Source organism: Oryctolagus cuniculus, chromosome 21 (genome assembly GCF_051225735.1).
Source record: "Oryctolagus cuniculus isolate XC-2025 breed Fujian yellow rabbit chromosome 21, ASM5122573v1, whole genome shotgun sequence".
Taxonomy (NCBI): Eukaryota; Metazoa; Chordata; class Mammalia; order Lagomorpha; family Leporidae; genus Oryctolagus; species Oryctolagus cuniculus.
In genome coordinates this window covers 32,640,452-32,652,961 of record NC_142887.1, presented here as the reverse complement: position 1 = coordinate 32,652,961, position 12,510 = coordinate 32,640,452, and the positions used below count along the sequence as shown (strand labels likewise).

The 12,510-nt window shown below is 53.3% G+C and overlaps 1 protein-coding gene across 7 annotated transcripts in view; it reads right to left on the bottom strand.

Annotated features, from left to right (window-relative positions):
* The window catches only part of MED15 (mediator complex subunit 15), an 81,390-nt gene that overhangs the window by 29,316 nt on the left and 39,564 nt on the right, over nt 1–12,510 (bottom strand). For 4 of the 7 annotated variants that reach the window (XM_051841025.3, XM_051841029.3, XM_051841027.3 and 1 more), the window contains exons 3-4: nt 2,750–2,801; nt 940–969 (exon numbers count right to left, since the gene is read on the bottom strand). In XM_051841025.3, coding sequence (XP_051696985.2) covers nt 940–969; nt 2,750–2,801 — 82 coding nt within the window. The remainder of the gene's footprint in view (nt 1–939; nt 970–2,749; nt 2,802–12,510) is intronic. The other 3 variants (XM_051841028.3, XM_070065917.2, XM_070065916.2) reach the window with 1 other exon arrangement.

Below are 12,510 nucleotides of genomic sequence, written 5' to 3'. Positions count from 1 at the left end.
CTCTGCAGCATACTAATCACGCATTGGCCCCGTGGCCAGGATCAGCACCCCAGGACACGCAGAGGGGCCGGGACGGCCATGTTTGCCAAAGCCCCTGGTCTGCAGATTCAGCTCAGGGACCAGTGCTATGCCAGCTGCCATCATCATGACAGTGTGGACTCTCACTGCAAATGGCTACCTGCAGACAGGCATAGCCAGCAGGGTCACCGTGCCCCAAACTGAGCGGTTACCAGTCAGTACTCCACACTCCAATGCCTTGGACCCCAGACATTCTTCTGGCCACGTATTCGGAACCCACCCAGACATGGACGGCAGGACTATCGCTGTTTTGGCCGAGGTGGAGCCATTCAACAGGGGCAACGGGTATGGCGGAGACAAGTGTGGACAATGCCATTTACAGCTCTGCCGCCTACGGGAGGACCGTGCTGAGCAGCCTGTGACAGGTCTCAGTTCCTTCCTGGCAGGCTGGCATCTGGCTGGCAGCCCAGACCTGCTAACCCCTTCACTGGTGGCTCAGTGAACAGAGGCCAGGGCTGAACTGAAACTGACAAGGACTCCTTGATATGAGAAAACCTTGAAATTATAAACTTACAAAGATCTGTAATTTCACAAAGTGGATTCTCAGCTGTCCTCTAAGAATGCTACTACAGACATTATACTGAATAGAGAGATCAGAATCTTTAGACAATGTCTTAATAGCTTTGTGAGTTTTATAATCATTTTGCTGGGCAAAACTAGCATTTGCATGAAAGGGAACAGGGCAGTGGCTGACTTCACAGGGGTGGGGTGGGCCATGGCGGGCCAGCCTCTGCCCGCGGCCATCTTCACGTCCCCACTCTTCTCTCGAAAGTCAACCTCAGCACACAGAGTCGACCCACTCTTGGTTGTGCTGCTCCACACAAGGCCGGGAAAGATTTTATTAAAAGGGAAAATTCTTACCACTGACAGAAGCTTGAGATTTCTTGTTATCTACAGAAAAGCAGAAACAGAAAAACCAAAGTAAACACAGTCTTATACAAACACACATCTCCATGGTGAAGTCAGTTTTGCAGGCCTCTGACCAGAGGTCGTTTGCTGAAACTGAATTGACCCTGCCTAGAGAGGAGGCCAGACAGACCTCAGCGCTCCCAACATTAACCCCAAGGAGCTCCTAGCGCTCCTGACAACCGGGGGCCAGAGGGGTGTTGGGGGTGGGGTGGGGAGTGTCCACCCCCGGCAGCACTGACGCTTGGGGCCTCAAGGAACTGCCCCCAAGGCTGAGGCACAGTGGGGTCAGGGGACTCTGCCTTCTCTGCCTTTCCTTCCTTCCTTCCAGGTCCAAGGTCACAACCCAAGCCTGGAAGCACAAACAAGGGAACAACACACCGTGGCTGGAACGGTGCTGGGAACGCGGCGATGCGTCCATTTCAGCCTGCTCTGGGAGGCAGTGTAGCTGGAGCCCCCCAGGACCGCACAAGCCTTGACAAGCAGAGTGCAGGGAGCTGTCCCCAGGACGCCAGGCTGGGCAACCAGGCTGCTCCTTCGTCTTGTGGCTCCATCTCCTCTCCTTCACTTCCTAGGGCCTCCTCAACACCACAAAGACAGGGAGATCCTGTGTGCCTTGCTGGCCATGCTGGGCAAAGGTGGATGGGCAGAGCCGGCGCTGTGGTAAAGCCTCCGCCTGCAGTGCCGGCATCCCATATGAGCGCCGGTTCGAGTCTCGGCTGCTCCACTTCTGATCCGACTCTATGTTATGGCCTGGGAAAGCAGTACAAGATGGCCCAAGTCCTTGGGCCCCTGCACCTACATGGGAGACCCAGTAAAAGCTCCTGGCTCCTGGCTTCAGATTCGCTCAGCTCTGGCCACAGTGGTCATTTGGGGAGTGAACCAGAGGATGGAAGACCTCTCTCTCTCTCTCTCTCTCTCTCTGCCTTTGTCTCTCTCTAACTCTGCCTTTCAACAAAATAAATAAAATCTTAAAAACAAAAAAGTGTGAGCGTGGGAAGACCTGGAACCTGCTGGGGCTCTCAAGGTCTCCCTTTGCCCTCCCTGACTGATGTGGAAGCTGCAGCTCCCTCTGCGACCCACGTTCTGTCAGCATGCGCTCTGCAACCAGGCCTGTGAGGGCAGGAGCCACTGGCTCCGGTTTTCTTCCCAAGGAACACTCCTCGAAAGTGTCTACGTGCCTCCTCAGAACACACAAAAGTGCCTAGAACCCTGGCCCCAGGATGCGTGAACAACTCACTTCCAAAGGACAGGGCCTTTGCCTGGCCTTGCTACAGAACCACGGCAGGCCTCTGAGTCAAAGGAGGCAGAGTGCAAGGCAAGAGACCCTCAGCCCAGCAGGGAGCTGCGGCAGGGGCTTAGCAAGCCAACTTCAGGCCTCCGGGGCAAATAAACCATCTTTTAGGTAAGGAAGCTTCCGTGGCAGGGTATGCTGCATTTTTAAGAACTACCCAGAGGTCAAAGCAGCAGTGCCGTAAGAAGGGGATGGAGCAGATAAGCAAAAGCCCAAGTCCAGTTTAGATTATGTCGGAACCAGAGGCTGAGGCTCTGGGAGAACTGGGAAGACCGGGAGCCCAGCATCAAAGGCAGCACCAGGCCGGTAAGTTCACACAGACACTGGGGTCCAACCCAATGCCCAAGGCCGGTAAGTTCACAGAGGCCCCCTCTCCGGCACTGGGGTCCACCCCAATGCCCCTGCTGAAGCAGAGCCAGAGCCGGCCTCTCACAGAGACCACAACCACCAGAAACGTGAAATCTTACTTACGAATGTCTCGGAAGTGGATGATGAGCCTGGCCACGAGAGAAAGGTATTCATCCTAGAAGTGAAAACAGGTAGTAGTTTAATCCCAGGTAGAGGTAGACTGCTGGGTGACTCCCGTCCTGCCCTCCACGCCCCGCGGCCACTGGGCTGAGGTTCTTCCCAGAAGGCTCTGGACTCTGAGGCTCACTTGGACGGTCACTGACCCACACTGGCTCAGAGGAGCACTCTCAGGCTGGGCTCTTCCCGCCAGGAAGAGGCGAATGGAAACAAAGAAACAAGAAGGGGACAGAGACCCTTCCGGCTTCAGCAGGAGTCATGTGCCTGGAGGAAGCAGGTGCAGCTGGCACCTGGGCACTGTCTGTCCTCAGCCGGCTGCTGCCTTCTCCCTGCTGACACTCTCTCTACATGCAAATCTCCATGGGGCGTCCCTGGCTGTGCTTCCTGGGCATCTGTGTTTGTTTGAGTTAACTGCAGCAAGTGGGGCAGCAAAGCCCTATACAACGGTGGCCGGGAAGGCCACTCCCTGCCCAGGGTCCTCTGTCCAGGCTGCCCAAGATCGACTGTCCTCTGTCCACCCAAGGACGTTCACTGCTGGGTGTCCTGGTGAAATCACTGCTGAGTCTGTCCTCTGGCCAGAGAAGGGACGCCCAAGTGACAATCTGGTTTCACAGCGGCACTGCTCCCCTAACGGCAAGGCAGCCCGGGGAGGGCAAAGCTCTGGCTCTCTGCCCCGTTCCCACAGCCGCCCTCTGACGCCACGGTGGTACTGAGAGGCCACTAGACAGCAGACGGAGAAGGCGGCAGGGAAAGGGAAAGACAGAGGAAGTGGCGCCTGATACATATGAGGACACAACGACACTTCCTGTATCTTTATTATCCCTTGGTCTGTCTCCAAACTCCACCCTGCCATTTCTTTCTTTCTTCCTTCCTCCCTTCCTCCCTCCCTCTCTCCCTTCCCCTCCCTTCCCTCCCTTTCCCTCCTTCCTTTTTTTTTTTTTTTTTTAAGATTTATTTATTTATTTGAAAGGCAGAGTTACAGAGAGGCAGAGACAGAGGCAGAGGGAGATAGAAAGGTCTTCCATCTTCTGGTTCCCTCCCCAGATTGCCACAACAGCCAGAGCTGCACAGATCTAAAGCAAGGAGCCAGGAGCCTCTTCCGGGTCTCCCACGTGGGTGCAGGGCCCCAAGGACTTGGGCCATCTTGTACTGCTTTCCCAGGCCACAGCAGAGAGCTGGATCAGAAGTGAGCAGCCAGGACTCGAACTACAGGTGGCAGCTTTACCCACTATGTCACAGTGCCGGGCCCCATCCTGCCATCTCTGTTCAGCCAGGATAATTAGAGCAGGATAACAGGAAGAGAAGAGAGGCCCAAGGGAGTGAAGAAGCCGGGAGGAGCCACCTGCCAAGGGGCAGGGACAGAGGGAGAGACAGAGAGGCACTGCTGGACAAAGGCACACCGGGGAGGGCATGTCAACATCCCAACTTCAAACTGCCACAATCGATCCCTGGTCAGAAAGACAGCATGGGGCAGGCATGTAGCGCAGCAGTTAAGACCCTGCCTGGCACATCCACCTCCGGTATTGAAGTGCTTAGGTTCAAATCCCAGCTGCTTCTGATCCAGCTTCCTGCTAATGCAGACCCTGGGAGGCTCTGGTAACGGCTCAAGTAGCTAGGTCCCTGCCACTGACATGGGAGACCTGGACTGAGTTTCAGGCTGCTGACTTTGGCCTGGTTCTGGCCCCAGCTACTGAAGAAATCTGGGGAAGAGAACCAGTCGATGGAAGCTCCTTCTCTGTCTCTGCACTTCAAATAAATAAAAAATTCAAAACTTAAAAAAAAAAGGATTTTTTTAAAAATTTATTTGAGACATAGAGCCACAGACAGAGGGAGAGACAGAGGTCTTCTGGTTCTCTCCCCAAATGAGCCACTAGGAAGCCAGGAGCCAGGAGGTTCTTCCACATTTCCAACGCAGGTGCAGGGGCCCAAGCACTTGGACCGTCTTCCACTGCTTTACCAGGCCATAAGCCATAAGCAAAAAGCTAGACTGGAAGAGGAGCAGCCAGGACTTAAGCTGGCACCCATATAGGATGGAGGCTTAGCCTGATACACCATAGTGCTGGCCCTGACAAACTTTTAAAAGAAAAAACTCAACATGCCTGGCCTTGAAGGATGGCAGTGTGGTGAATGGGGAAGGGAGGTGTGGGACCAAAGGAGGTTAGAGATGAGAAACGAGGTGGCCAAGTACAAGGCAGGGTGGGTATGTGGGTGGGGGGCCTGGGAACCAGTCAGGCCCATGGCTAATGTTTCCTTAGGCCATCATGTAAGTCTGCGATACCTTAAAACGAACTGGTGAATTTTCTCCACTGCCATAAAAGGCAAAACAAGAGGAAACTGGGTTCAAAAGTGACAGCGTGCGTCTACTTAGACACAGTCATGCTGACAGAGGCTCAGGAACATGTTCCCAGAACCCTGTGCACAGGAGCAGGACTGAGGGAGACCCACCAGCGGCCCAGCGCCTGCAGCCAGCAGTGCAGACGTCATCACACTGCAGTGCCTGATGCCACTCCTGGCCCAGGGCAGGGCCTGGAAAGCAGTGTGAGGAAACCTGACAAGGAGAGAGGGATCGGACATCAGATGTAAGAAAGGAACAGAAGGCTGGTGCCGCGGCTCACTAGGCTAATCCTCTGCCTTGTGGCGCCGGCACACCGGGTTCTAGTCCCGGTCGGGGCGCCGGATTCTATCCAGTTTGCCCCTCTTCCAGGCCAGCTCTCTGCTGTGGCCTGGGAGTGCAGTGGAGGATGGGGGCCCTGCACCCCATGGGAGACCAGGAGAAGTACCTGGCTCCTGCCATCAGATCAGCGCGGTGCGCCGGCTGCAGCACGCTGGCGGCATCGGCCATTGGAGGGTGAACCAACGGCAAAAGGAAGACCTTTCTCTCTGTCTCTCTCTCTCACTGTCCACTCTGCCTGTCAAAAAATAAAAATAAAAAAAATAAATAAATAAAAAAGAAAGGAACAGAACACAGCTGGCCCTGCTAGCCAAGGGGCTCTCCTGTGGGATGAACACATTTCCTATATTCGTCCCAAGTCACTTTGTCCAGGAACAGGTCTGCAGGTCAGACATCACAGCTCCTTACACAGGACAAAATCCTGGTCTCCATGCTGTGTCTCTGACCTCCAGGGCGGGGCTGCCTGTCACTGTCCTGCTCGTCACCTTCTATCTGTGGACACTGGTGACCTAAAGGGGCCTCCCAGGTGTGAGAATGCCCAGCCCCTGTCCAGACAGAGGCGCTCCCTCCTACCCCAGAGTACACCAACGGTCCCAGGACTGATGCACAAGAAAGGCCGAGGAGCAGCAAGCTCCCTCAGGTCACTTGGCATTCCCCCTCCTCCCATCAGAGCTTTAAGAGACCAGGCTTGGGGCCGGCGCTGTGTTGTAGCAGGTAAAGCCTCAGCCTGCAGTGCTGGCATCCCACATAGGTGCCAATTAGAGTCCCGGCTGCTCCACTTCCGATCCAGCTCTCTACTGTGGCCTGGGAAAGCAGGAGAAGACGGCCAAAGCCCTTGGGACCCTGCACCCACGTAGGAGACCTGGAAGGAGCTCCTGGCTCCTGGCTTCGGATCAGCGCAGCTCCGGCCATTGCGGCCAGTTGGGGAGTGAACCAGTGGATGGAAGACCTCTCTCTTTCTGCCTTTCCTTCTCTCTTTATGTAACCCTGACTTTCAAATAAATAAATAAATCTTTAAAAAAAATCCATAAATTCTTAAAAAGAAGAAGTCTAGGTTGCAGCTGAGGCGGGTTCACAGATAAGATAACAGAAATGTGTAAGAAAGCTTCTTGGAGTTTGAACACTTGCTTGATGTATGTTAGATACACCAGGGCCCACTGACACGCCGTGGGGGTGAGCTCCTGGAAGCAAAGTAGCAGGAGGGAAATGTGAACACTCCTTATAAAACAACCCCCAACCACACACTGCACCACACCCCGCTTTTTGTACAACACCTGGAGAATCTGAATACACACGAAAATCTGCCAAAAGAAACACTGGAAGGGGTGGACAACTGACCTAGTGAGTGAGACACTGCTAAGAGGCCCATGTCCTAGATCCCGGTGCCCAGCTTTGAGTTCCAGCTCTGCTCCTGCCAGTGCAGACCCTGGGAGGCAGAAGCAGTGGGATTGCATTACTGGCTCCTGGCCTAGCTCCAAATGTTATGGGTACTGGTGAGGGAACCAATGGGTGGGAGCCCTGTCTCTCTGCCTCTCAAGTTAATACAGAACCAAACAATAAAATAAAAACTGAAAAATGTTGTAAAGTTCAATTTGAACTGGAAAGGGAAAATTATGTTTTTGGTGTGTGTGTGTTTCAAAACCATGTTCTTCATTCTGTGTACTAAAAGACCCACGCTGCCTGCTCGGAACGCTCTCCCTCGGAGGACGAGCTGATTCAGGCCCTAAGTGCCAGCAAGCTACAAAACAATCACAGCACTGTACAAGGGCCCAAGCGTGACAGGAAGGGGCTTGGGAACCCTCCAAACAACAAAATGAACGAAGGCAACAGACAGAAGCACACCACAGGCACAGCTCTGAGCTGGAAATGTTCTGCAAAGCAGAAGAACCCATCCAGAAAGATCACTAAGACAGCATTCCTGGTGGTTCTGAGCAAGAAGGGTTGCAGGCAAGCTGGCTGTTTTTTTTTTTTTTTTTAAAGATTTATTTTGAAAGGCATAGTTACAGAGAAAGAGAAGGAGAGACAGACAGAGGGATCTTCTATCAGTTGGTTCATTCCCCAAATGGCTACCAACAGCCAGGACTGGGCTAAGCTGAAGTCAGGAGCCAGGAGCTTCTTCCAGGTCTTACGTGGGTGCAGGGGCCCACGCACTTGGGCCATACTCTGCTGCGCTCCCAGGTACATTAGCAGGGAGCTGGATCAGAAGTGGAGCAGCTGGGGCTAAACCAGCACCCATATGAGATGCTGGCACTGCAGGCTGTGGCTTGAACATGCTGAGCCACAGCCCCAGCCCTGCAAGCTGACTGATCAGACCGACTCCCTGTAATACGTGTCAGAGAAAAGCCAGGATGAAGGACCAGTACCATCTAAGCAGATGCGGCCCTGGATGCTAGAGCGGAGCCTTACAAGGAGGGGCAGGCTGTCATTCCCCAAAGCCCTGGCAACCGTCTCCTCGGACACCTCTCGAACATCGAGCATGGCCCCCTCTGCTCTGCCCACCCAGCACCAGTACACAAGGAGGGGCAGGCAAGAGCTTGGGAGGGTCTGTGGACTGCAGAGCTGTTCCCTCAACAGGCTGAGCGTGGCTGGAGCGGGGAAAAGGCCCGCTTTGGGCCCTGAGTCAGACAAGCCACCTATTACGCACCAAGTGTTGAGACTCGAGGGAGGCCTTCCCACTGACCAACCCCGACGCCGCCGTAAGCCTGAGGTCGTGCCAGGCAGGGCCCAGGCAGTGTCCGCCGTGTGGAGATGCACTCCACGGCGCACAGGCACATGGCACTCTGAGGGCTGCAGGAGGGACACAGGCAAGGGAGCACCACCAACTGCAGCAACCGCTGGCGCTGGTTTAGAGCTCCTCGCACTGTCTCCGTGCTCCACGTCCCGCTGACACTGTCCTAATTAGATTTTGAAATATGTGAGGTGCTTCAGAAAGTCTGTGGAAAACACGTATTATGGAAAAACTGTGCAAAGACTTCATATTTCTGCACCAAAATGGAACCTCTTTCTAATTTTTTTCTTTTTAAATTTGCATAAAAGAGACAGAGCAAGGGAGAAAGATCTACCCACTGGTTTACTCCCCAAATAGCCACAAGAGCCAGGGCTGAGCCAGGCCAAAGCCAAGGGCCTGGAATTCCATGCAGTCCCCCACATGGGCAGCAGGGACCCAACGTCTCTGCTTCCCAAGGTATACATTAGCAGGAAGCTGGATCACATGTTCCGTGCACACTCGGAAGCACCCTTGTATCAGATCCCAGAGTGGGTCCTCCCAAGCCAGTACACCCTTGGCTCCTGGGACTTTGGTCCCCTGGATGTCTCTCCAGAAACTATGTGGGGCTCTTCTGACACAAGGCAGCCCCAGCAGTGTCCCCTGCTCCTCTGCACCCCAGGAAAACAGACTACCTGAGCTGGCCATCATGGGCAGACACGGATGGTTCTCCATGACCTTCAGGGATTCCACTTTAAACAAACAGGTTCACTGAGACACAATTCACAAACCATGAAATCCACCCAATGTCCAGCAGTTCCAGTATCTTTACAGTCGTGTGGCATTACCACAACCAATGTGGGAACATTTCCTCACTTCAAGGCAAATGCCATTCCCACACGGCACCCGGGGCCCCAGGCAGCCACTGGCAAACATTCCATCTGTATGCACTCAACAACAGGCCTTATGGATATCAGGCCCTGTTCTCTGGAACCTGCAGGCGTCACTTTTCTTTGGGAAAGCTCTTACAGTGGAGGTGCCGGCTTGGACTATCCAGCTGGTTCCTAAATGTGGTCACACATATCCTTGTGTAAGGGCGAGGAGAAGGCAGGGAGAGATTTTACCGTATGATCTGGCCTGCAAGCCTGCAGTGATCGAGTCACAAGACAAGAAACACCAGCAGCTGCCAGAGCCGGAAGCTGGAAGCAACGGAGTCTCCCCCGGAGCCTCCAGAGTGAATACAGCCCTGCTGACAGTGAGACTGAGCTCAGACATCTGGCATCATGAACTGTGGCAGACTGAATTTCTTTCTTTTTAAAGATTTATTTATTTGAGAAGTAGAGTTACAGACAAAGAGAGGGAAAGAAAGAAAGGTCTTCCATCCATTGGTTCACTTCTCAAATGGCTGCAATAGCCAGAGCCGGGACAATTTGAAGCCAGGAGCTTCTTCTGGGTCTCCCACGTGGGTGCAGGGGCCCAAGGACTTGGGCCATCTTCCACTGCTTTCCCAGGTCATAATAGAGAGCTGGACTGGAAGAGGAGCAGCCAGGACACAAACCAGTACCCATATGGGACACTGGTGCCACAGTATAGGCAGAGACTTAGCTTACTATGCCACGGCACTACCCTCCTCCGTTTTTGATGTTTTTTTTTTTTTTTTTTTTTTTTTTTTTTTGACAGGCAGAGTGGACAGTGAGAGAGAGAGACAGAGAGAAAGGTCTTCCTTTGCCGTTGGTTCACCCTCCAATGGCCGCCGCGGCTGGTGCGCTGCGGCCAGCACATCGCGCTGATCCGATGGCAGGAGCCAGGAGCCAGGTGCTTTTCCTGGTCTCCCATGGGGTGCAGGGCCCAAGCACCTGGGCCATCCTCCACTGCACTCCCTGGCCATAGCAGAGAGCTGGCCTGGAAGAGGGGCAACCGGGACAGAATCCGGCGCCCCAACCGGGACTAGAACCCGGTGTGCCGGCGCCGCAAGGTGGAGGATTAGCCTAGTGAGCCACGGCGCCGGCCCGTTTTTGATGTTTATCTGTTTATTTTCATGTACTTGAATGGCAGAGTGGGGCAGGGCTGGGGGACAGATTGATTTTCCATCTGCTGGCTCATTTCCAAAAATGCCTACAACATCCAGGGATGGTCCAGGCTGAAGCCAAGGAATCCAGAACTCCATTAGGGTCTCCCACGTGGGTAGCAAGGGACCCAAAGTACTGACACCATCATCTGTTGCCTCCCTGAGATGCACATTAGGAAGAAACTGGACAAGGGGCAGAGCCAGGACTCACATCAGCACTCTGATAGCGGATGTAGGCATCCCGAGCAGTAGTTTAACCTGTCACGCCACAATGCCTGCCTCTGGAATTCTAGTAAGTCACTGAGTTTGCAGTAGTCTGTTGCAGCAGCCCCAGAAAACTAATACAGATCTGGAGTGGGGTGCCTAAAAATGTGGCAGCTGCTTTGGAGTTGGATAATGAGAAGCTAGAACTGAGAAGCAAGAGGGAAAATACCTGGATTGCCTAACCAGGCTGTTACCAGAAACACGGATGTTAAAGATTCTGCTCAAAGAGAGTGAGGAACCAGCAGAGGTTTCATGGCTTATCTTCAGGAATACACACACCAACAAGACAGACTGCTGGCAATCACATGAATTTTTTAGTTTTTTTTTTTTTTTTTGACAGGCAGAGTGGACAGTGAGAGAGAGAGAGACAGAGAGAAAGGTCTTCCTTTGCCGTTCATTCACCCTCCAATGGCCGCCGCGGCTGGTGCGCTGCGGCCGGCGCACCGCACTGATCTGATGGCAGGAGCCAGGTACTTCTCCTGGTCTCCCATGGGGTGCAGGGCCCAAGTACTTGGGCCATCCTCCACTGCACTCCTGGGCCACAGCAGAGAGCTGGCCTGGACAGAATCCGGCGCCCCGACCGGGACTAGAACCTGGTGTGCCGGTGCTGCAAGGCGGAGGATTAGCCTAGTGAGCCGCGGCGCCGGCCCAGTCACATGAATATTAAAAGCAACTTGGCCTAGCAGTTAAGATACCTGCATCACGCATCTGAGCGTCTGCTTTCAATCCTAGCTCTAGTCCAGACTCCAGCTTCCTGCTAGTGGGCACCCCAGAAGGTAGCAGGTGAAGCTTCATGTAGATGGGCCCCTGCCACCCACCTGGGAAATCTGGATTGAATTCCTGGCTCCAGGCTTCAGCACAGTCCAGCCCCGACCATGCTCAGTGGATTGAAGCTGTGTGTGTGCACGCGTGTCTCTAAAATATGTAAAAATAATTAATCTTATGCTAACAAAAAGAGGTTAATTCTGGGAAGGGCTCAGAGGAAATGAGGAACGTTATCAGACACTGGAGCAAAGCAAATACTTGTTACACAGCAGCACCAGCTTGAGTGGCGTGTCCTACAGCTGCGGGGAAGGCCTGACTGCAGACAGTGAGTCTGCATATCTGGTGGAGCAACTTCCAAGAAAAGTGCTGAAGATTCAGCCCGTTTTCTTTTCTTTTTGCTTACAGTAAAATGCAAGAGAAAAAGAGATAAATTGAGACCAGAACTGTTACGCAAAATGAATTTGAACTTGAGAATCTGGGAAATTCTTGAGCCATTAAGATTAGGAAAAAAAAAAAAAAAGGAAAGAAACAAAATGCTAAATTAGGAGAGTTACTGTTAGGAAAGTATGTGCTGGAGAGAAGGCCAAGGAGATGACTAGACAAATGGTGTTTGCTAGTACCAAAGAGATGATGTGTGGGATTCAGAAAGCCCCCAGCTGTCGCCCACAGTCAGGCACAGGATGAAGTGATCTAGGAGAGACTGGGAAACCCCACCCAGCGGCAGCAAGCCCATCACACACGCAGCAGTCCCAGAGGATTCTGAGTGCCACACACAGAGATGATGCCGCTTTGGACTGAAAGTTTGGAGAATGAATGGAATCAAAGGATACATTGGACTCCCCAAGGCTGATAAAACCACACAGCTGCAAACTTGTGTCACCTTTCAAGAAAGGGTGGGGGCCAGCGCTGTGGCCTAGCGGGTAAAGCCACTGCCTACAATGCTGGTGTGCCATGGGTTCCGGTTCAAGTCCCGGCTGCTTGGCTGTTCCACTTCCGATCGAGCCCTTTGCAGTGGCCTGGGAAAGCAGCAGAAGATGGCCAAAGCCCTTGGGCCCCTGCACCTGTGTGGGAGACCTGAAGAGGCTCCTGGCTTCAGATCAGCACAGCTCCGGCCTTTGCACCAACTGGGTAGTGTACCAGCAGGTGGAAGACCTCTGTCACTCTCTGCCTCTCCTTCTCTCTTGGTATAACTCCTTCAAATAAACAAATAAATAAATCCAAAAAAAAAAAAAAAA